At 51.4% G+C, this 24,793-nt stretch overlaps 1 protein-coding gene across 4 annotated transcripts in view; it reads left to right on the forward strand.

Moving 5' to 3' along the window:
- The first annotated feature begins 17,486 nt into the window (after nucleotides 1-17,486).
- Nucleotides 17,487-24,793, forward strand: part of SYN1 (synapsin I) — a 177,161-nt gene continuing 169,854 nt past the window's right edge. For all 4 annotated transcript variants that reach the window (XM_063936125.1, XM_063936126.1, XM_063936128.1 and 1 more), the window contains exon 1: nucleotides 17,487-18,044. In XM_063936125.1, coding sequence (XP_063792195.1) covers nucleotides 17,725-18,044 — 320 coding nt within the window. In that variant the 5' untranslated portion in view covers nucleotides 17,487-17,724. The remainder of the gene's footprint in view (nucleotides 18,045-24,793) is intronic.

Raw genomic sequence — 24,793 nt, forward strand, 5'->3', positions numbered from 1 at the left:
TGACATAGCGCTGCTGCGGCTCCCTGCTCCCCCTCCCTCCTCCTCCTTCTCACCTGCCTGCACCGAGGGACCTGAACGAGGACCTTGACTGCCAGCGGGGAGATGGTAAGTATATCTCTCTTTCTCTCTCTCTCTCTCTCTCTCTCTCTCAGGGGGACACCGTCTGCCGCAATGTGTAAAAAGGGGGCCTGGCTGCCGCAATGTGTAAAAAGGGGGCCTGGCTGCCGCAATGTGTAAAAAGGGGGCTGCTGCAATGTGTAAAAAGGGGTCCTGGCTGCCGCAATGTGTAAAAAGGGGGCCTGGCTGCCGTAATGTGTAAAAAGGGGGACTGGCTGCCGCAATGTGTAAAAAGGGGGCCTGGCTGCCGCAATGTGTAAAAAGGGGTCCTGGCTGCTGCAATGTGTAAAAAGGGGTCCTGGCTGCCGCAATGTGTAAAAAGGGGGCCTGGCTGCCGTAATGTGTAAAAAGGGGGACTGGCTGCCGCAATGTGTAAAAAGGGGGCCTGGCTGCCATAATGTGTAAAAAGGGGGACTGGCTGCCGTAATGTGTAAAAAGGGGGACTGGCTGCCGCAATGTGTATAAAGGGGGACACCGTCTGCCGTAATGTGTAAAAACGGGGACGCTGTCTGCCACAATGTGTAAAAAGGGGGACTGGCTGCCGCAATGTGTTAAAAGGGAGACTGTCTGCTGTAATGTGTAAAAAGGGGGACGCTGTCTGCTGTAATGTATAAAAGGGGCTTTACCTGGTGTAGTGGCGCTACTGTGCAGCGTAATTTGAATAATGTAGACTACTGTGCACCGTAGTATGAATTGCTATTATTTTGTGGCCACGCCCCTTCCCCGTGAAGCCATGCCCCTATAAATTTTTCGCGCGACTACGGCGCGCATTGCCCCTATCTTACATGGGGGGGGGGCGCCACTGTCGTTTCTTGCACACAGCGCTAAAATGCCTAGTTACGGCACTGCTTAGAAGCACAAGCTAGCTGCAAGCAGGTAGGTTTGCTTCTCTCCCCTAAGTCCCTCGTAGCAGTGAGTCTGTTGCCAGCAGAACTCACTGAAAATAAAAAACCTAACAAATACTTTCTTTTCTAGTAAGCTCAGGAGAGCCCACTAGGTGCATCCAGCTCTGGCCGGGCACAGATTCTAACTGAGGTCTGGAGGAGGGGCATAGAGGGAGGAGCCAGTGCACACCAGATATAGTACCTTATCTTTCTTTTAAGAGTGCCCAGTCTCCTGCGGAGCCCGTCTATTCCCATGGTCCTTACGGAGTACCCAGCATCCACTAGGACGTCAGAGAAACCATGCTGCACTGCAGGGGAGGCAGATGTAACATGTGCAGAGAGAGTTAGATTTGGGTGGGGTGTGTTCAAACTGAATTGCAAATTGCAATGTAAAAATAAAGCAGCCAGTATATTTACCCTGCACAGAAACAATATAACCCACCCAAATCTAACTCTCTCTGCACATTTTACATCTGCCTCACCTGCAGTGCACATGGGGGGTCATTCCGACCCAATCACACGCTGCAGTTGTTCGCAGCGCAGCAATCGGGTTGGAACTGCGCATTACTGTCGTGGACACCCACGAGTGGAAATAGTTCCTGTTGGTCGGCATGCCGACCATCGGGATAGTGTGCCTTCGGGATGATGGAGGAGGTCATGTGACTGTCGGTCAGCCGACCGGCGGTCACATGAATACCACCCTTGTGCTGGGCGTCCCCCCGCATGTCTAGGAAGATGATTGTAGCTGTGCTAAATTTAGCACAGCTACGATCAACTCGGAATGACCCCCATGATTTTGTCCTGTAGTGTGCTTTTTTGGTTTGCTAACAATCCTCAATAACTCACTTGGTGTGGAGCACCCCACTGCTAGATTTACTGTATATATCTTTTTTGGTGTGTGTATGTTCGTTATAGGAGGGGTAAATGCATATTGTTGCCCACCACTCGCTAGTTTAGCAGGTCCCCTCCTCTCTCACGGGTTGCTCTGGCTTTCGTCACTGTGTCAGAGTCTACAATGTATGCACAGGTCTCCAGGACTGTGTCCGACTCGCCATTTTCCCGGAGCTTTGTGTAGTGCCGATGCAGGACTTTTTTTTTTTTTTTTAGTAAAGTAATTTTTATTCAATAGAATGAAAATGAAGTTACAGACATTGCACATCAACGGCACATCACATATAGCAAATAAATCGCATCCTCTTTTATGAGATATATTTACAGCAGTGTAGTAACAGGCTGTGTCCATGAGGAAATGAGCATAAAAAAGAAAAACAAGCAAACAAACACACATTTAAGTAGCACGTTTGATCCTGCAACATCCGCCACTAATATATAAATCCCCATGATATTTTTTGGAATTTGCGCCCTTAAATTAACCCAACAAGACAGAGGGTACATAAAAGAAAAAGAAAAGAAGTAGGAAACAAGAAAAAAGAAACATTGAAAGAAACATATTAAGGAGTAATCCTCTAAACCAGGACCTTATCAGTCGTGTATATAACCAGGCGAACCCGCAGAGCTCAGCAATCAACCATCTAAACATACGTCATTAAACAGTAATTCAGTGGTTCAGTGGCACAATAGCTTTTCAGTATCCACTATAATTAAGGGACCAGGTAGGAGTGGGGAGATTCCAGCCATGGAGACCAGACTCTTTCAAATTTGGCTGATGCGTTTTGTTTCATGTAAATGTATCTTTCCTTGAATATTGTATCATTAACTAGGGCCTTGAGCGCAGAAACTAAAGGGCCACCAGGGGCCATCCAGAGCCTCGCAATGCAAACCTTAGCCAAGGCGCATACACTGCGAGCATATAGATCCACTGGACCAGTCTCAGAAGTAGAACATCCCATCCCCAAAATACAGAATTGTGGGGTAAGCAATCCGCCAGTCACTCCCGTACTCTCCAGAATTGACCTAACCCCTGACCAGAATACCCGCAGTCTCGGGCAGTCCCACACGAGGTGCCAAAATGTTCCCTCATCCACCCCGCACTTAGGGCAGAGGCCAGATCTACCAGTCCCAAAAGAGGCCAGTCTAGCTGGGGTCATATATGTTCTATGTAGGATGAAGAATTGAATTTGTTGATATCTGAGGGACTTGGTGACTGTAGCAGGATATTCCAGAGCAAGGGCCCAGTCCTCCTCAGTTATTAGACCTATGTCCTCCTCCCATTTTCCACGGAGACGTGTCAAAGGGTCCGCATGGAGTTTGGTAATAAGATATCCATATGCAAGGGAGACCATTTTAGCTCGACCCAAAGTAGTCACGAATGTCACTCGTGATGGGAAATGGGAGGATTCGCGGGGGGGACTCAGCAAATTGGGACTGGAGGGCATGTCGAAGTTGAAGGTATCTGAAAAAATAGGAGTTGGGTAAATCAAACTCGTCTTTCAGTTGCTGAAAGGATTTAAACACACTATTTAGGTAAAGTTGGGAAATAGAAACCACAGATCTAGGGGCCCATACCTCCCGTCCCTCAAGCGCATGCAGCTCGGGAAGCCAATCAGAATACCAAAGGGGGGTGTCTGGGTCCAGGTCCTCGTACCCTAAGAGATCTCTCAGGGCCCGCCATATCTTTAAGGCCTGAAAAATAATAGGGGGAAGAAACCGGGCTATGCTCCCACTCAGCAGCACCTGCATAGGAGAGAGGTGAGGAAAATAGCAGCGGATGAACTCACAATGTAAAGAATCATTGCCAGAATCCTGCACCCAAACACTAATGTGAGTCAGCTGAGCAGCGTAGTAATACATCTGAAAGTTAGGCAGAGCTAGGCCGCCATCAGAGCGCTGCCTGGTGAGGGTATTTAACTGTATCCTAGGTCGTTTGTTAGCCCAAATCAGTGAGGATAGAACACTATTCAATTTTCTATAGAATAATGGATAGATATATACAGGGGACTGGAGAATAATGTATAAAAGTTTTGGCAGTATGATCATTTTAATGAGATTAACCCTGCCAGACACCGTCAGTGGAAGCCTACACCAGGTTTTGGATTTGCGCATGATCTGCTGCATGGTCGGGTCCAGATTCAGAGGGATGAAATCAGAAGGGTCATTAGTTATTTGGATTCCAAGGTACTTAAATTGTGTTGTCCAACATAATGGTAGGGAGATTTTGGGTACAATCGGAGGGGGGCCTATGACTGGCATAATGTATGATTTAGACCAGTTGATCCGAAGACCCGAGTGAGCACCAAAGCCCTCAATCACACGCAGCAGAATGGGCATTGACCTGGCGTAGTCTTGCAAAAACAACAACAGGTCGTCGGCATAGAGTGCTATCTTATCCTCGCGTGAGCCCGTACGAATTCCCACAATATCTGGGTGTGATCTTACCAAACAGGCCAAGGGCTCAACGGCCAGAGCAAACAGTGCGGGGGACAGGGGGCAGCCCTGCCTAGTACCACGGGACAATTGAAAGGAGGGGGAAACATAACCATTCACCAAGATCCTGGCACTCGGATGTTGATACAGTAATTTAGTCCATCTGATAAAGTTGGGCCCAAAGCCCATACAAGCCATCACCTCCCATAAATAAGCCCATTCGACACTGTCAAAGGCCTTGGCCGTGTCCAGCGAGACCACAGCCGAGTCAGAAGGGAAGTCATATGGGAGTTGCAAAATGGTATACAGTCGACGCAGGTTAATAGACGTGGACTTCCCTGGCATGAAGCCAGTCTGGTCCGGATGAACAAGGGAGGTGATCACTGTGTTAAGTCGTACTGCCAATATCTTTGCCAGGATCTTAGCGTCGGTGGGAATAAGGGATATCGGCCTATAGGAGTCTGGGGACTTAGGGTCCTTACCGGGCTTTGGAATCACTATTATAATTGCCTCTGACATAGAAGGGGGAAGTTCATTATTGGCAAATATATCTAAGTATAAGGCATGGAGCCTGGGCCCGAAAAAATCAACGTGAGTTTTGTATACTTCGGAGGAAATTCCGTCACACCCCGGAGCCTTGCCATTAGGGGACACACCAATAGCCGCAGTCACCTCCGCGAGCGTCAAAGGCGCCTCCAGTACCTCACGGGCCTCAGAGGAGAGCGCAGGCAGTGGAATACCCCCCAGATAATAGGAGAGATCTAGAGTAGAGCATGTCAATTGTGAGCTATAAACCCTGGTGTAATAGGATCGGAATAACTGCGCAATGTCCGGCGTGGTGTCAACAAAGGAGCCACCACCGCCGGACATTTGAGTGATCACAGTCCCAGGGCGATCCTGATGTATCAGCCGGGCCAGGAGGCCACCCGTCCTATCAGCCTGCATATAAATATTGGTAGCCCTAAAGAGGAGGGACCGTGAGTTTTTATCAGACAGGTGGGCAAGCCAAGCCGACCGAGCCACCAGCCATCGCGCTTTCGTCGCGGTGGTACCATCCAGCAAGTATTGGGACTCCAAATCCCTGGCGTCACTCTCCAGGGCCTTTTCCCTTTCCCTAGAGGATACTTTATGAGCTGCTATGCGTCCTATATAAGAACCCCTCATAAATGCCTTGAATGAATCCCATACCATCGTTCCCGGGGCAGACCCCGTGTTGTCGCTAAAGTAACCCTCCCACTGAGTCTCCAAGTCACTGCAGTCACCCAGCTGAGTCAGCCAGGAAGGGTGCAACTTCCAATAAGAGTGTCCCCTCTTACTTTCCACAGTAAGAGTCATCAACAAAGGGGAGTGGTCAGAGACCCCTCGGGCCTCATAACGGACGTCATTGATCACAGGGACAAGGGCGGGGGACACCAGTATCAGGTCTATTCTAGAAAAGGAGCCATATGTGCTGGAGAAACAGGAGAACTGACGGACCGCAGGGTGGCGAAGCCTCCACACATCTACCCACTGCAAACTATTCATGAAATCAGCAAACTTGGTAGAACCTCTACCCACCACCGCATCAATCGGAGAATGCCATCGGTCCAAAAACACATCTAGTATATTATTAAAGTCGCCCAGACATATCACTGGGGTGGTAGGAGAGGAGGCTATAAATGATGCAGCTTGCTGCAATACAGCATATGAAAAAGGAGGGGGGACATACACTGCTAAGATATAATAAGGCTGGGAGCTCAGTTTGCATTCAAGAAATACAAATCTACCATATGTGTCAGTTTTGACCGATATTAACTCAAATTGCACCGATTTTTTAATCAGAACAGATACACCCCTGGAGAAGGAGGAATGAGAGGAATGGTAAGCCCATCCCACCCAGGCCCGTCGTAGAGATAACAACCGATTTCCCTCTAAGTGGGTCTCGCTGAGGCATGCAATATCCGGGTCATATTTCTTAATCATATTTAAAACCAAGGAGCGTTTGATTTTGTTATTCAAACCTCGGACATTCCATGCCAGAAATTTCAGGTTAATCATGACCCCAGGTATACGCCATGTGCCACACGGATAGACATCTCACAATATATATCTGAGAATCAGGACTATTAGCCACAGCAACATATAGCTCATACAGGCCCTGCGTTGTAAACCATAACATCCAGTATATCAAACATCCTAGTTTCAGAAAAAACATAGATATGAAAAATAACAAACTAAAGAAAGAAAACCAAAAACAACAAGAGGAGCCGCAACCAGCAGCTTCCCAACCATCCCTCCCCTCCCCGTACACCACCCCGAACTCTGGCATACTTATATCCCAAACAGCCAACCTAATTACCAAATGCTAAGAAGGCCTAGATTCTCAGCTTAACCTAAACCTCTTTAACTAGTAGCACTAGTAGCACTTGAACGTGAAAAGTCTTGAGCCACCAATGCAAAGGGGGGGCTCCCCGAACTGTGGTCGTCTCCTCCGGTAGTCACGGTCCAGCATCTCCAACGCAGGGAATCAGTCCGGAGCCAACTGACGAGCACCTGGCGCACATCTGTCCAGCCATTGGGCCGCCTCTCTAGGAGAATTAAAGAACTTGGTCTCCCCATCCGCCACTACCCGGAGCCGAGAGGGAAACAGCATGGAGTATGAGAGGTTGAGATCCCGCAGACGTCGTTTAATAGGCATAAACTGGGCTCTGTCCTTCTGGACATCTGCGGCAAAATCCGGGAAAGCCGACACCTTGACTCCATTACGGACCAACGGGCCCTTCGTACGACCCAGGCGGAGAACCGAGTCACGATCTTTATAGTGCAGGAATTTGGCGATGAAGGTGCGAGGAGGGGCACCAGGAGGTAGTGGCCGAGATGGTATCCTATGTGCACGCTCCACCGTGAATTGGGCCGTAAAGGACTCAGCGCCATATACCTCTTTGAGCCAGGATTCGAGGAAGTCCTCCGGCTGCGAGCCCTCCTCTCTCTCAGGCAGACCCACAAATCGTACATTGTTCCTACGCAGCCGACCCTCCATGTCTAGAAGCTTGGTTTGAAGAGATGAGACCTGTTGGGTCACCGCGGACATGGATTGCTTAAGGGGGCCACACACATCCTCCAAGTTGGAGACACGCGTCTCCGCCTCACCCACTCTCTCACGGATACGCTGAACATCTTGTCGGAGTAAGGAGAGGTCGCACTGCACCTTTTCCATCTTATCGGAGAGACGCTGCTCGCTTCCGGCTATAGCCTCCAACACCTGCTGAATAGACGGCGCCTCCGCTGCCGTTGGGGAGTTGGCAGTAGACTCAGAAGGGGAGCTTGGGTGTGTTGGAGAGGCACCCTGAGGTGGAACCGATGACCCCCTGGGGTTGGATTGCCTAGCAAATCTCTCTAGTTTGGCCGCGGCCGCACTCTGACCGCCCTTAACCATATTGACAAATGTCGGTCACACACTCCTCCGGGTAGAGTTGTAGTATAAAGTATAATTAGAAGACAGCAGGCTATCTGTTGTTAGAGCCGGGAAGCAATCGTGTTGAATCTTTGGGTCAAAATATCAATGGACAAGAAGCACAGGCTTTGTGTAAAAGTAGGAATAATATAGGTAGTATTGAGGAAAATGTCCTGCAGCAAATTCCAGGAGGCAAAAATAGGGTATTAGTGTGTGATACACTATGAGCTATTAATGCAGCTCAGCAGTACAGGGAGTTCCAAGGTACATGCAGCCCCTGCAGGGCGGACAGAGAGAGCTGTGTAGTGAGGCTGTATATGGAACTGCACCCAAAATGGCCCCCGGGTCTATAGGCACTTCTCCCCTTCCCTGGAGTACCTTTCCCTGTTGTCCAGCCAGCAGTCCCAGGGCCCTCCAGCCGGTTGCAGGAGGATTAATAATGTCCTCTGTGTCTTTCCCTGCGGCCGGACAGCGTCGCCCGCTCGTCAATGAGGCCCCGTGAGTCGCGCGGCCGGGAGCGCCAAACTCGAGGTCGGGGATCCGGAGGAGTCACAGGCCGCAATGCCGGAAGTCGTCCGCCGCGGTCAGCCAGCACGCAGAGATCGCGGACAAAGGGTGCCCGCCGCTGCCCAGAGGTGAGGGGGGACCAGCACTGGAGGGTAGACGCTCCGGAGGGACTCAGGATGGGTACAGGAGATATTAGTACGGGGAGCTCCCGGGATCCGCTGCCTACTCCTTCACCGCCGTGGCCACGCCTCGCCGATGCAGGACTTTAGAGTGGTGAGTATAATACATGTGTGCAAGGCGTGTAGTGTTGGCTCTGATTTACCCTGCACGCCCTGCAAACATTATAGGGGGTCATTCCGAGTTGATCGCTCACTAGCTACTTTTTGCAGCGCTGCGATCAGATAGTCGCCGCCTATAGGGGAGTGTATTTTTGCTGTGCAAGTGTGTGAACGGTTTTGCTGCCGAGCGGTACAAAAAAAGTTTTGTGCAATTTCTGAGTTGCCCAGAACTTACTCAGCCGCTGCGATCACTTCAGCCTGTCCGGGCCCGGAATTGACGTCAGTCACCCACCCTGCCAACGTTTTGACACGTCTGCGTTTTTCCAACCACTCCCAGAAAACGGTCAGTTGCCACCCACAAACGCCCTCTTCCTGTCAATCTTCTTGCGATCGGCTGTGCGAATGGATTCTTCGTTAATTCCATTGCACAGCAACGATCCGCTTTGTACCCGTACGACGCGCCTGCACATTGCGGTGCAAGTGACTGCATAGGCTTTTTTTTACAGGTAAGATCTAAAAGTGGCAGCAGCCAGGAGTCATCCTGCAATTTCTCTCAGAAGCCACTTGCTCCATATGGACCGGATTCTAAATAGGACGCATCCGTGTTTGCTTTCAGTTGCGGAATCCTTTTAGTGCATGCAGGACTGAGGTCCTCTCACTCTCGGGACATATTAGACTGGAAGCTGAACTATGTGAGAAACAACAATCCTAATTAATTAAGGGGGTAATTCAGACCTGAACACTGCGATCAGATCCAAACTGTGCATGCGTATGCACCGCAATGCGCAGGCGCGACGGACGGCTGCAAAGCGGATCGCCAGTCAGCGACGGGTTTGTGCGAAGGATCCATTCGCACGGGCGTTCGCAAGGAGATTGACAGGAAAAGGGCGTTTGTGGGTGGCAACTGACCGTTTTCAGGGTGTGTCTGGAAAAACGCAGGCGTGTCCAAGCGTTTGCAGGGCGGGTGTCTGACGTCAAATCCGGCCCCGGACAGGCTGATGTGATCGCAGCGGCTGAGTAAGTCCTGAGTTGCGCAGAGACCGCACAAAATCAGTTTGTACAGCTCTGCTACACATGCGTTCACACACTTGCACAGCGAAAAATACACTCCCCCTGTAGGCGGCGACTATCTGATTGCAGGGCTGCAAAAGTCGCTGCCCAGTGATCAGGTCTGAATTACCCCCTAAGTATTAAAGTGTCGCTAGGTTGGAGCCGCCAGACGTGATGTACTAGAGGTACACTTCCACCTGGGCCCACAACAGAAGGGGAAGTAAAGGCGCAGCGCAGAATGAGGGCACGCACCTATATATCATATTCCAGACACCTGCACATCCTCATAGTCTGCGGTAGCCTCCTCTCTCTCCCTATTTGTCTGTCTGCAATGCATTTGGCAGACAAAGACCACTTTAAAGGAACTTTAATGGATCTGCGGAAGAACACTCTCTCTCTCTTCACCCTTTTCTCTCTCAGGGCATTATCGATTCAGCAGTCTCTCTTGTGGCTCTGCTGTCTCTTTGCCTGCCTCAGTCTCTCTGATGACGTAAGATGATTGTATCTCTCTTTCACGCTCATTATCCCATGTTCTTCATTTTGGGGGTCATTCTGACCTGATCGGAGATGTGCTAAATTTAGCACAGCTACGATCACTTACACAGACATGCGGGGGGACGCCCCGCATGTCAGTCCGCCCCCCCCCCCCATGCACAAGTACAAAAGCATGGCACAGCGGCGATGCTTTTGTACTTGAAGAGTTACTCCCAGCCAGCGCAGCTTCTGCGGCTGTCCGGGAGTTACTCGTCGCTGCCCGGGTCGTAACAGCTGAGTGAGACGTCACGCAGCCGCCGCAGCCTACCCCCGCACGGTCCAGCCACGACTGCGTTTTCCGGACCGCGCCCACAAAACGGTGGCCAAACGCCGCCGTGCCGCCCCTCCCGCCCAGCGACCGCCTCTGCCTGTCAATCAGGCAGAGGCGATCGCTAGGTAACGACAGCCGTCGAATGTCAGCCATGCGCCGGTGCACTGCGGGGCCAGCGCATGCGCAGTTCTGACCTGACTGCTGCGCTGCGAAGAACTGTAGTACGGCAGGACGGAGCAGCCAGATCACACAGGAGGGGGCGTGGAGGAGGCGGTACGGGGGCGCTTTACAATGCCCATATTGCAAAGTGTGTGACGGGATTCCGCGGAGAGCGGCGAGGGGGATGCGGAGTGCCATCCGAGTTTCGGGAGCCTCCCGGCCTTTCCGGAGGAGTAGGTAAGTACAGATGGATCCACATTTATCTTGACTTCTTTGCTGCGCCTAGGCACACCATGGTTTATTAGCATGAGCCTTTCATCTATTGTTCTCAGCTGCAATACAATACAGAAAAGAATACAGCAGGGGATTAAGTTATTACAGCAGGGGATTAAGTTATTACAGCAGGGGATTAAGTTATTACAGCAGGGGATTAAGTCTGATTGACCTGGCTCAATTAATCCAATTAAAGGCCAAGATAAACATGGATCCATCTGTATGTGGCTGTCTCTGTCAGGGTGCTCCAGTCCCTGGGGCTGATTCTTGCAAGCAAAGTGGCTGTAGTTGCTACCTTACGCTAATGCAAGATTCCGTTCAGGTAATGTGAGGGTCCGTGCGCCGCGAAAGGGGAGGCGGTCACTGATTTTACGCCAGATGCTGCAACCTTCATTGATAGCACCGGCCCCATTCCAGGAGCAAGAAACGCGGTTCAGAATTAGGCTTCCCCTCGCAGTACGCATGACTCAGAATTGCACGGAAGGTTAAGATACACGCCCGCAAGTCAGAGCGGTCCTGTGTGAACACATTGTCGCCATCCAGTTCTCGCCCCAAAATGACCTGTTTTACGGAAAGATAGAGACGGCAAAGTTCAGTCTGAATTAAAATAGAACAGACATGCGCAACAAATGTGAAAAATCGCGGTATGCAAAATCGCGGTATGCAAAAAACCCACCACTTGCGTCCGTGCAAAGAAACCCGTCTGACGCGGAATTGTCTCTCTGGCTGTCTATTTTTAAGTGTTCTGCCTTTTTCTGGCGGTCTCTCTCAGAGCAATCCAGTCTATGAATCACTATGGCTGTCTCTTTCACAGTGCTTTAGTTTCTGCTTCTGTCTGTCTCTTTCAGAGCGCTCCAGTCTCTACGGGGCCCAATAATGATTAATTGCATTGCAGAATGCGAATAAATGAAGAGACACCCACAGGGACAGTGTGTAGCGCCATCTTCAGATGGCGGTAGCTGCAGGGGCCAATATCCGGAATGCTTTGTATTCCGAATAGTGGTAAATCTGGCAGCATGATATACTTCATAGAAACCTACTGGGGGCTGCGGCTGCTGGCGGGAATGCAGAGATCGCGGCAGGTATCAGACGTCCCTCCTATATACATTTTGGTGATACTAAATATTTGCAGATAATCCAGAAAATGTGTTTTCAGGGAACAAGCAGCAAATATTTTTGGATAAATGGGCCCCTACATCTCTAAACTGTTTCTTTACGAGCGCTCCAGATCAGTCTGCTTCTCTCCTGCTGTCTCTTTGTTCTTGAGCCTCTCACTCTTTTTTATTACCCCTTTAGAGTGTCCCAGACTCTACCTCTCTCTCTGCCTGTCTCTGTCAGAGTGACCTTGTCTTTGCTGCTATCTGGATATCTCCGTCTGAGTGCCTTTGTCTCTCTTTGGTTGGCTGTCTCTGTCAGACTGACCCTCTCTCTGTCACAGAGAGAGAGTGCTTTTGTTTCTGGCTGGCTCTGTCAGAGTGCCCCTGACTCTATCTATGGCAGAATGCCTCTGTCTCTCACTGGCTGGCTGTCTCGGTCTCATTGCCCCTCTCTGTCAGAGTGCCATTGTCTCTGGCTATCTCTGTCAAAGTGCCCCTGTCTGTCTCTGTCAGAGTGCCCCTCACTCTGGCTTTCTCTGTCAGGGGACCTCTATCTCTATGTCTCTCAGAGTGCCCCTGTCCCTGCGACTCTCTCTGTCAGAGAACCCCTGACTCTGCATCTCTCTCTGGCTTTGTGAGAGTGGCCTTGTCACTGCATCTCTCTCTGGCTGTCTATGTCATAGTGCCTGTCTCTGGCTGTATGTCAGAGTGCTACTTTCTCTGCCTCTATCTCTGGTTGTCTCTGTCAGAGCACCTCTGTCTCTGCATCTCTCTCTGCATGTGTCTCTCTGAGTGCCCCTGTCTCTCACTCTCTGTCTGTGGCTGTCTCTCTGTCAGGCTGAGTGCCCCTTTCTCTCTCTGGCTGTCTCTGTCAGGCTGAGTGCCCCTGTCTCTCTCTGGCTATATCTCTGTAAGGCTGAGTGCCCCTGTCTCTCTCTGGCTACATCTCTGTCAAGCTGAGTGCCCCCGTCTCGGGCTGTCTGTCTCTCAGGCTGAGTGCCCTAATCTCTGTCTGTCTTTCTGTCTCTGGCTGTCTATCTGGCTGTCTCTCTGTCAGGCTGAGTGACCCTGTATCTCTCTCTCTCTTTCTCTCTGGCTGTCTCTCTGTCAGACTAAGTGCCCCTGTTTCTCTCTGGCTGGCTCTCTGTCTCTGGCTGTCTGTTAGGCTGAGTGACCCCGTCTCTGGCTGTCTCTTTGTCAGGCTGAGTGCCCCTGTCTCTCTGTGGCTGCCTCTCTGTCAGGCTGAGTGCCCGTCTTTCTATTTCTGTCTCTGGCTGTCTCTCTGTCAGGCTGAGTGCCCCCATCTCTGGCTGTCTCTTTGTTGGGCTGTGTAACCCTGTCTCTCACTGGCTATATCTCTGTCATGCTGAGTGCCCCCGTCTCGGGCTGTCTCTCTCTTTCTCTCAGGCTGAGTACTCCTGTATCTGGCTGTCTCTGTGTCAGGCTGAGTGCCCCTGTCTCTCCTCTCTCTGGCTGTCGCTATGTCATGTTGAGAGCCCCCGTTTCTGGCTGTCTCTCTATGAGGCTGTATACTCCTGTTTCTGGCTGTCTCTCTCATGCTGAGTGCCCCTGTCTCTCTCTGGCTGTCTCTGTGTCAGGCTGAGTGCCTCTGTCTCTGGATGTCTCTCTGTCAGGCTGAGTGCCCCTGCCTCCCTATGGCTGTCTCTCTGTCTCTGACTGTCTCTCTGTCAGGCTGAGTGCTCCTGTCTCTGGCTGTCTTTCTGTCAGGCTGAGTGCTCCTGTCTCCGGCTGTCTCTCTGTCAGGCTGAGTGCCACTGTCTCTGGCTGTCTCTCTGTCAGGCTGAGTGCCCCCGTCTCTGGCTGTCTCTTTGTTGGGCTGTGTAACCCTGTCTCTCACTGGCTATATCTCTGTCATGCTGAGTGCCCCTGTCTCGGGCTGTCTCTCTCTTTCTCTCAGGCTGAGTACTCCTGTATCTGGCTGTCTCTGTGTCAGGCTGAGTGCCCCTGTCTCTCCTCTCTCTGGCTGTCGCTATGTCATGTTGAGAGCCCCCGTTTCTGGCTGTCTCTCTATGAGGCTGTATACTCCTGTTTCTGGCTGTCTCTCTCATGCTGAGTGCCCCTGTCTCTCTCTGGCTGTCTCTGTGTCAGGCTGAGTGCCTCTGTCTCTGGATGTCTCTCTGTCAGGCTGAGTGCCCCTGCCTCCCTATGGCTGTCTCTCTGTCTCTGACTGTCTCTCTGTCAGGCTAAGTGCTCCTGTCTCTGGCTGTCTTTCTGTCAGGCTGAGTGCTCCTGTCTCCGGCTGTCTCTCTGTCAGGCTGAGTGCCACTGTCTCTGGCTGCCTCTGTGTCAGGCTGAGTACTCCTGTCTCTGGTTGTCTCTCTGTCAGGCTGAGTGCCCCTGTCTCTCTCTGGCTGTCACTGTCAGGCTGAGTGCCCCTGCCTCTCTCTGTCTTTCTGTCTCTGACTGTCTCTCTGTCAGGCTAATTGTCCCTGTCTCTCTGTCAGGCTGAGTGCCCCTGTCTCTGACTGTCTCTGTGTCAGGCTGAGTGCCCCTGTCTCTAGCTGTCTATCTGTCAGGCTGAGTGCCCCTGTCTCTGTGTCAGGCTGAGTGCCCTTGTCTCTGGCTGTCTCTGTGTCAAGCTGAGTGCCCCTGTCTCTCTCTGTCTCAGGCTGAGTGCCCCTGTCTCTCTCAGACTGTCTCTGTGTCAAGCTCAGTGCCCTTGTCATTCTCTGGGTAACTGAATATTTACCAGTGGGCGGGATGCCGGCTGTCAACATCCCAACAGCGGCATCCCGCCCGCCAGAATTCCGGCAGTGGGGCGAGCGCTAAGAGTCCCATTGCTGGCTCTGTGGCTCGCCACAGGTTCTATTCTCACTCAATATGTGTCGTGGACACCCACGAGTGGGAATAGCCCCTGTGAGCCGGGATTCTGGCTGTCGGCATTGTTGACTGTCGGAATTTCGGCGTCGGTATCCTGACCCCCGGGATCCTGACAGCCGGAAAATTGATTGAATCTCCATTCTATGGCTGGCAGTCTGTTTCTGGCTTTCACTTTGTCAGACTGAGTGCTCCTGTCTCTGGCTGTCTCTCTGTCAGACTGAGTGCCCCTGTCTCTGGCTGTCTCTCTGTCAGGATAAGTGCCCATGTCTCTCTCTCAGGCTGAGTGCCCCTGTCTCTGGCTGTCTCTCTCTCAGGCTGAGTGCCCCTGTCTCTGTGTCAGGCTGTGTCCCTGTCTCTGGCTATCTCTGAGTCAGGCTGAGTGTCCCTGTCTCTGGCTGTCTCTGTGTCAGGCTGAGTACCCCTGTCTCTAACTGTTTCTGTGTCAGGTTGACTGCCCCTGTCTCTGGCTGTCTCTCTGTCAGGCTGAGTGCTCCTGTCTCTGGCTGTCACTGTGTCAGGCTGAGTGCACCTCTCTCTCTCTCTCAGGCTGTCTTTCTGTCAGGCTGGGTGCCCCTGTCTCTCTCTGGCTGGCTCTCTGTTTCTGGCTGTCTCTGTGTCAGGCTGAGTGCCCTTGTCTCTGGCTGTCTCTGTGTCAAGCTGAGTGCCCCTATCTCTCTCTGTCTCAGGCTGAGTGCCCCTGTCTCTCTCAGACTGTCTCTGTGTCAAGCTCAGTGCCCTTGTCATTCTCTGGGTTACTGAATATTTACCAGTGGGCGGGATGCCGGCTGTCAACATCCCAACAGCGGCATCCCGCCCGCCAGAATTCCGGCAGTGGGGCGGGCGCTAAGAGTCCCCTTGCTGGCTCTGTGGCTCGCCACAGGTTCTATTCTCACTCAATATGTGTCGTGGACACCCACGAGTGGGAATAGCCCCTGTGAGCCGGGATTCTGGCTGTCGGCATTGTTGACTGTCGGAATTTCGGCGTCGGTATCCTGACCCCCGGGATCCTGACAGCCGGAAAATTGATTGAATCTCCATTCTATGGCTGGCAGTCTGTTTCTGGCTTTCACTTTGTCAGACTGAGTGCTCCTGTCTCTGGCTGTCTCTCTGTCAGACTGAGTGCCCCTGTCTCTGGCTGTCTCTCTGTCAGGATAAGTGCCCATGTCTCTCTCTCAGGCTGAGTGCCCCTGTCTCTGGCTGTCTCTCTCTCAGGCTGAGTGCCCCTGTCTCTGTGTCAGGCTGTGTCCCTGTCTCTGGCTGTCTCTGAGTCAGGCTGAGTGTCCCTGTCTCTGGCTGTCTCTGTGTCAGGCTGAGTACCCCTGTCTCTAACTGTTTCTGTGTCAGGTTGACTGCCCCTGTCTCTGGCTGTCTCTCTGTCAGGCTGAGTGCTCCTGTCTCTGGCTGTCACTGTGTCAGGCTGAGTGCACCTCTCTCTCTCTCTCAGGCTGTCTCTCTGTCAGGCTGGGTGCCCCTGTCTCTCTCTGGCTGGCTCTCTGTTTCTGGCTGTCTCTGTGTCAGGCTGAGTGCCCCTGTTTCTGGCTGTCTCTGTGTCAGGCTGAGTGTCCCTGTTTCTGGCTGTCTCTCTGTCAGACTGAGTGCCTCTGTCTCTGTGTCAGGCTGAGTGCATCTGTCTCTCTCTGGCTGTCTCTCTGTCAGACTGGGTGCCCCTGTCTCTCTCTGGCTGTCTCTCTGTTTCTGGCTGTCTCTCTGTCAGACTGAGTGCCCCTGTCTCTGGCGGTCTCTGTGTCAGGCTGAGTGCATCTGTCTCTGGCTGTCTCTGTGTCAGATTGAGTGCCCCTGTCTCTGGCTGTCTCTGTCAGGCTGAGTGACCCTGTCTCTGTGTCAGGCTGAGTTCCCCTGTCTCTGGCTGTCTCTGTCAGGCTGAGTGACCCTGTCTCTGTGTCAGGCTGAGTTCCCCTGTCTCTAGTTGTCTCTGTCAGGCTGAGTGTCCCTGTCTCTGGCTATCTCTGTGTCAGGCTGAGTGTCCCTGTCTCTGGCTGTCTCTGTGTCAGGCTGAGTGCCACTGTCTCTGGCTGTCTCTGTCAGGCTGAGTGCTCCTGTCTCTGGCTGTCTCTCTGTCAGGCTGAGTGTCCCTGTCTCTGGCTGTCTCTGTGTCAGACTGAGTGCCCCTGTCTCTGGCTGTCTCTATCAGGCTGAGTGACCCTGTCTCTGTGTCAGGCTGAGTTCCCCTGTCTCTAGCTGTCTCTCTGTCAGGCAGAGTGTCCCTGTCTCTGGCTGTCTCTGTGTCAGGCTGAGTGCCACTGTCTCTGGCTGTCTCTGTCAGGCTGAGTGTCCCTGTCTCTGGCTGTCTCTGCCAGGCTGAGTGTCCCTGTCTCTGGATGTCTCTGTGTCAGGCTGAGTGCCCCTGTCTCTGGCTGTCTCTGTCAGGCTGAGTGACCCTGTCTCTGTGTCAGGCTGAGTTCCCCTGTCTCTAGTTGTCTCTCTGTCAGGCTGAGTGTCCCTGTCTCTGGCTGTCTCTGTCAGGCTGAGTGCCACTGTCTCTGGCTGTCTCTGTCAGGCTGAGTGCTCCATCCCCTCTGCTCCTGCTGCTGCTTCTTCTTCTGGGTACCGGAACGCTCCATTGGTCGCATCACAGAGGGAGCAAGATGAGGGATGCAGGTGATTCACCATCACCGCCCCGCCTCCCCTCTCTGCAGCTTGGTACACTCCCACTCTGCCTGGCTGCCCGCACTGCAGGATCTCTCCACTGACAGACACAGGGGTCGGCGCCGATCGTACCAAGTGCCAGGGGAGGGGGAGGAGGATGCTGATCGCGCTCGGTCGCCGAGGAGACAGATAGAAGACCGGCCGTAGCCGCTGCCAGTCCCCCGCCTGACGGCTCTGCTGCCCCGGGCTCACCGTACGCCCTCTCATCACCTCCACAGCCGGGAGCGGAGCGGACAGTGACTGGTAACGGGACTCACCGGACACTGACACCGGGGACCGGAGCGAACACATGATGAATTACCTGCGGCGCCGCCTATCGGACAGTAACTTCATGGCCAACCTGCCCAACGGGTACATGAGTGACCTGCAGCGGCCGGAGACCCCCGCACCGCCCGCCGCCTCCCCGGGACCCCCGGCCGTGTCCCCGGAGCCCAGCACCGGCGGCGGTGGCGGCGGCGGTGGCGGCTTCTTCTCCTCCCTCTCCAACGCGGTGAAACAGACCACGGCCGCCCTCAGCGAGCAGGTGTCCACGGCGGCCGGAGGGGTGTCCGGGGCGTCGGCCAGGGGGGCCAAGGTGCTGCTGGTCGTTGATGAGCCGCATACGGACTGGTGAGATCGGGCACTGGGGGCTGGCATGGCAGTGGTGGGGGGAGGGGTGGCAGGGCACTGGGGATGACATAGCATGGGAGGGTGGCAAGGCACTGGGGGGGGGGGGGGTGACAGGGCATGGAAGGGTGACAAGGTACTGGGGGAGGGGTGACAGGGGATTGGGGGGTGGCAGTGCAGTGGTGGGTTGAGGGGGTGACTGGGGATGACATATCATGGGAGGGTGGCAAGGCACTGGGGGGGGGGGGGTGACAGGGCACTGGGGGGTGACAGGGCATGGAAGGGTGACATGGCATTGGGGGGTGGCAGTGCAGTGGTGGGGGGAGGGGGGCAGGGAACTGGGAGAGGGGAGGGGGAGCAGGGGATTGGGGGCAGGGCACTGGGGGGGTGACAGGGCACTGTAGTGGGGGAGGTGGGAGCAGGCAGTGGTGAGGGGGGGGAAGGGCACTGGGGGGGGGGGTGACAGGGCACTGTGGGAGGGGAGGGGGGAGCAGGGCAGTGGTGGGGGGGTTGGGGGCAGGGCAGTGGGCATGACATAGCATGGGGGGTGACGGGGCACTGGGGGGTGACGGGGCATGGAAGGGTAACAGTGGCATTGGGGGGTGGCAGTGCAATGTTGGGGGGAGGATGGCGTGGGCACTGGGGGGTGACAGGGCACAGGAGGGTAACGGCACTGGTGATGACAGGAGGGCTGCAGGGCATCGAGGACATAAAAGCATGGGAATGTGGCAGGGCATGAGAGATAGCAGGATACATGGGGTAAAAGAGCACTGGGGGATGGCTGGATACAGCGGGGGTTGGGGTGGCAGGGCACAGTTGGTTAATATCTGGACTGGAGAACTGGGGTGGGAGCAGGAGAGGGTGATAGAGAGATGTAATGGAGTCAAGGTGATGACTGTGACTAGGGTTTATCAGGTGGGAGAAGCGTTGGAAATGATAACGGAGGGCGTAGGGGCAGGTTGGATTGGGGGTTGACGAGTAAATGGTATGATTAGATTAGAATACATGATTGGGTGTCTGGTTGGGAAGGGATAATGGTGATGAGTATGTGTTATGAAGGGATGGGGAGGAGATGCTATAGTATGTGGTTGTATAAATGGAGATTATGGGGAGTTTGGGTGGGAATTATGGGTAAACATGGAGGGATTGGAAAAGTTGAGACGCGCCTGGTTGAGAAGGGTTAAGGGTGATGAGTAGATATTATGAATGGATGGGGAGGAGATGAGAAGATATCTGGTTGTAAATGGTAAGGATAATGGAGACAAGGTAGGGCAGTTTGGTTGGAGATGAACAGTAAAGTTTATGGATGGATTGGAAGAGATGACGGGTTTTTGGTTGGGGATGGTGCAGGAGGAATTTAGTTGAAGATTATAAGTAAGGTTTATGAATGGATGGGGAGGAGATGAGAGGGTGTCTGGTTTGAAATGGTAAGTATCATGCAGAGAGAGTAGAAGGAGCATGGTAGGGAATGATGAGTAAAGGTCATAGATGGATTGGAAGAGATGAAGGGTGACTGTCTAGGGAGCGTGTAGGAGGAGTTTGGTTGGAAATGAGTAAAAGTTATGAATGGATTGGTAGAGATAAGGCATGCTTGGTTGGGGAGGGCGTAGGAGGAGTTTGGTTGGAGATTATGTATGATGGATTGGAAGCAAAGAGAGGGAGCCTGGTTTGGAAGGATTAAGACTAATGTGAAATAATTATGAAGAGATGGGGAGGATATGAGATACTATCTGGATGGAAAGGGTAAGGATAATGAAGACAGCGTAGAGGGTTTTTGTTAGGGAGTAAAGGTGATGAGCAAAGGTTATAGATGAATTGGAAGAGATAAGAGGTGTCTGGTTGGGGAATGAGTTGGGGGAGTTTGGTTGGAGATGAGTTAAGGGGTTGGATGGATTAAAAGACATGAGAGTGTCTGGTTGGGCAGGGTTAAGGGTGATGAGTAAGGATTATGAAGGGAGAAGAAAGAGAAGAGAGGTTGGTTGAGAGGGCTAAGGTAGAGGAAGTGTGTGATGGAGGTAATAGAAGATATTATTGTGTGTCTGATTGGAAATGGTATAGGTAACTAGGTAAGAGTAGAGTGTGTTGGTTATGAGTAAAGGGTATGTAGGGATTGCAAGAGGAGAGAGTCTGGTTGGGAATGGCTACGGATGAATAGCAATGGTCGTGAATGGAGTAGATGAGAAGGTGTCTCATTGCAAAGGATAGGGATAATGGGGAGACAGTAGAGAGTTTAGCTGGTGATGATGAGCAAACTGTTATAGAGGGAGTGGAAGAGAGGATAGGGTGTCTGGTTGGGAAGGTGAGGAAAAGGGTTATGAATGGCCTTTGGAAGATCAGAGTGAGTCTGGTGGGCATATGATAAGGGTAGTGAATAAGGGCTATAAAGAGATGGGAATGAGAAGTGAAAAAGTATGCTTAGGAAAGAGAATGTTAATGGATATGAAGGGTATGATGGAGGTGTTGAGAGAGATGTGAGGGAGTCTGGAAGGGGACTGTTAAGGGTGATGAGTAAAGAGGATGAGTCTGGCTTGGTACCAGTAAGAGTCATGAAGAGATATGGATGAGAAGAGAAGGAGTAGGATGGGGAAAGTTGTGATGAGACCTATGAAGGAACTGTGAAAGATGATCATTATCTGTTTGGGAATACATAAGGGAGATGGAAGGGGTTATGTAGAAACGGGGACAGATGTGCGAATGCTAGTTTTGAAGGCCTTTGAGTAGAGATTATGAAGTAACTTGGACGTATGCTGTGCAGTTTTTAAAAGCGAGTATATAGTTAGATGGATGAGAAAAGGGGAGAGAAGGAACAACATGTATGAAAAAAGAGTTACGCGGTATAGTCAGGAGCGGGGGATGGTGTTGACAGAAGTACAGGGAATGTTGAATGAAGGGATCATAAAGTGGATGGATAGGAGGATATGATATTGGGATATGGTGAGGGAGAAATCATTGCATAGGGAGCGGATGTGAGAAGTAAGGAAAGGCAGACGGGAGGGGGAAAATATATATTTTTTTATTATTTTGTGTTTCACTCTACAATTAGTGTAAAGTGGAGGAAAGAGAGTAAAGGATGAGTGTGACTGGTGAAAAGCGTAGATGATATTACAGGGAACGTACTGGGTACAGTGGAGATGTTGGAAAGGAGAGGTGAAAGGTGTAGAACAGGCACGTGGTATAGGCTAAATATAGCTGGAGACATTAAATGAAGGGCGATGTAAGATGCTTAGAGTATGATGAAGGATATCGGAACAAGGCTATTGATTTAGTAGTGCCGGGGACCACAAAATGGCTTTTTGGAGAGCAGTTTAAATGACTGGGTGATTGTTATTCTGCCAAACCTTTATGTATACACATATTTATATATCATCACATCAATATTTACTCATTAATTAATTATTTCTAATACATTTTCAGTTTTAGTGGAAACGATCCTTTAGATTAATATTGGCTATAGCAGATCACCCTGTTCCTTTAAACCAAGCATGTCCTACTTAACGTTTCCCAACTCCAATCCCCAAGGTCCCATATCAGAGCATGCTCTACAAGTCCCAGTTTCACCAGTGAAATAATTAGCTCCACCTCTGGATTTTTGTAAAATGTGTCAGCCAGCAATGACTGTAGCTGTGCACAAACGATGACATCTGGAAAACATGCGCTGTTAGGGGTCCCTGAGGACTGGTGTTGGGAATCACCATACTACGATGATCCCAAGGGCCCAGTTGTGTGGGCAGGACTCGGTGAAGTCTGCATTACCGGTAATTGGGGAGATGTTTGCCGAGGTTGGAAGAAATGGTTCATTATGTAAATTGCACCTGTGGCCTGTACACAGCGGAGACAGCTGTTGGTAGGCAGGTTCCTAGTGAATGCACTTGGTGTAGGTCAGCGGTGCACTTTAAGGTCTTCATTTTACCACTTTCTTGATATACTTGTAGACTGAGGATTTTAATGACTTCATATATCATGTACATAAGCACAATTTGCAGTGTTGTCAATTAAAGCTTTAATAATGAAAATACAGTTTAATAATTGAATAATTCATCCTTTGTGGAATTATTCTGTGGGATTAAATGTTCCGAATCGGCCCGTTTTACAAATGTGACCGCTATCCAACGTCTGACCGTCTCCTACATACTCCATAGCAGTGTGTGCCTAGCACGTTTCTTGCAGATTCATGTTCAGGAGGCTTGGGGGGTCATTCCGAGTTGTTCGCTCGCTAGCAGTTTTTAGCAGCCGTGCAAACGCTATGCCGCCGCCCACTGGGAGTGTATTTTAACTTAGCAGAAGTGCGAACGAAGGGATCGCAGAGCGGCTACAAAAAATTTTTGTGCAGTTTCAGAGTAGCTCCAGACCTACTCAGCGCTTGCGATCACTTCAGACCATTCAGTTCCTGTTTTAACGTCACAAACGCGCCCTGCGTTCGCCCAGCCACGCCTGCGTTTTTCCTGGCACGCCTGCGTTTTTTCGAACACTCCCTGAAAACGGTCAGTATACACCCAGAAACGCCCACTTCATGTCAGTCACTCTGCGGCCAACAGTGCGACTGAAAAGCTTCGCTAGTCCTTGTGTAAAACGACATCGTTTGTTGTAATAGTACGACGCGCGTGGGCATTGTGCCGCATACGCATGCGCAGAAGTGACGATTTTTTGCCTGATCGCTGCGCAGCGAACGAAATCTGCTAGCGAACAACTCGGAATGACCCCCTTGGTGTTTGCGATCTTGTTGTTAACACTCAAACCCCGAGCACCACATCATCTGGCCGACATCCGTACGTGAAGCGTGAAAAGCTTGTAACCTATAGAAGTGCAATAAGAGTTTTATAGTCGTCGCCTGGCTTATCGGTGATGTAACCGCGCACATCTTTGACAGCAGAAGGTGTAGTAAGGCCTCGGAGGAGGGGTGTTTAGGTGAACGAAACAGATGCCTCGGCGGGGAAACCGTTATTTTTCGGCGTGAAAGCAGACACCTGAATTATACATTGTAATGCACACATTAGATCAGGCTGAAGCACAGCACCTGTATGCGAGGCATAGTGGCTTGTGCCAGCTGCAGAAACAATCCGCCCAGTTCTCTGTGGTAATTGTACCCCATTATCCGGCAGGGCTGTAATTGCGCTTCGCTCACAGCTCTGAAGTCTGAGCAGAGAGATCTGCAGGATGAGGCATCTTGTCAGATCAGCTCGTGTCCTCTGCAATGTCTGCCTCGTGATGGTCCTGCAAAAAAAAAAAAACACACAAAAAAACACATTTGTGAGCAGAATTGGTGTTCCCAGAGGCCATGGGGATTATTCCTCATCCCTTTAATTCTTCTCTGGTGTAAGGAGTGTAACTGAAGCACCTCCTGTGGCAATTGATCTGATTTTAGCTCCATGGTATTGCAGTGTCACAGTCCCCCCCCCCACCCGGGCTTGGCAACACAAGGGATTTTCTTTTCAGTGATAGATTACGTTCGTATGGTTTAGATGTCATCAGTGTTGCATGATCTGTATGTGACCTTCTACACCTGTGATCTCTGCACCACTGTTGCTTGCGACAAATCCAGCCCCAACGATATGCATTGCAGTTACATTGTGTCTCCTGCCGTTTCAAGTTGAAGATGGCAGGAAAAAGGTGCACGTAATGGACACTCGGATGCCATGCAGACAAGTTGGGCGTATTTGCACCCGGATTGCTGTCGCTGAACTAAATGTACGCAGTCGCCTGTATGTTGATTTGGACCCATATGTAAGGCTGGATCGCCCCAATCTGCGTGATTGGTTTCACCGTCGTCCTCATCGTCAGTGCGCACTTGCATCATCATCGTCAATGTGTGCTTACATCATCATCTTCAATGTGCGCTTGCATCATCATCGTCAGTGCGTGCTTACATCATCATCTTCAGTGTGCGCTTGCATCATCATCGTCAGTGTGCGCTTGCATCATCATCGTCAGTGTGCGCTTGCATCATCATCGTCAGTGTGCGCTTGCTCCATCATCTTCAGTGTGCGCTTGCATCATCATGGTCAGTGTGCATTTGTATCATTATCGTCAATTAGCACTTGTACCAACATCTTCAGTGTGCGCTTGCACCATCATCGTCAGTGTGCAATTGTTACGTCATCTTCAGTGTGCTCTTGCATCATCATAGTCAGTGTGCGTTTGCATCATAATCGTCAATTAGCACTTGTACCAACATTTTCAGTGTGCGCTTACATCATAATCGTCAGTGTGAGCTTGCATCATCATCTTCAGTGTGCGCTTGCACCATCATTGTCAGTGTGCGCTTGCACCATCATCGTCAGTGTGCACTTGCATCATCATCGTCAGTGTGCGCTTGCATCATCATCGTCAGTGTGTGTTTGCATCATTATCGTCAGTTAGCACTTGTACCAACACCTTCAGTGTGCGCTTGTATCATCATCGTCAGTGTGCGCTTGCATCATCATCGTCGGTGTGTGTTTGCATCATTATCGTCAGTTAGCACTTGTACCAACATCTTCAGTGTGCGCTTGCATCATCATCGTCAGTGTGCACTTGCACCATCATCGTCAGTGTGCGCTTGCATCATCACCGTCAGTGTGCGTTTGCATCATTATCGTCAGTTAGCACTTGTACCAACATCTTCAGTGTGCGCTTGCATCATAATCGTCAGTGTGAGCTTGCATCATCATCTTCAGTGTGCGCTTGCACCATCATCGTCAGTGTGCGCTTGCACCATCATCGTCAGTGTGCACTTGCATCATCATCGTCAGTGTGCGCTTGCATCATCATCGTCA

This window comes from Pseudophryne corroboree, chromosome 8 (assembly GCF_028390025.1).
Source record: "Pseudophryne corroboree isolate aPseCor3 chromosome 8, aPseCor3.hap2, whole genome shotgun sequence".
In the NCBI taxonomy this organism is placed as follows: Eukaryota; Metazoa; Chordata; class Amphibia; order Anura; family Myobatrachidae; genus Pseudophryne; species Pseudophryne corroboree.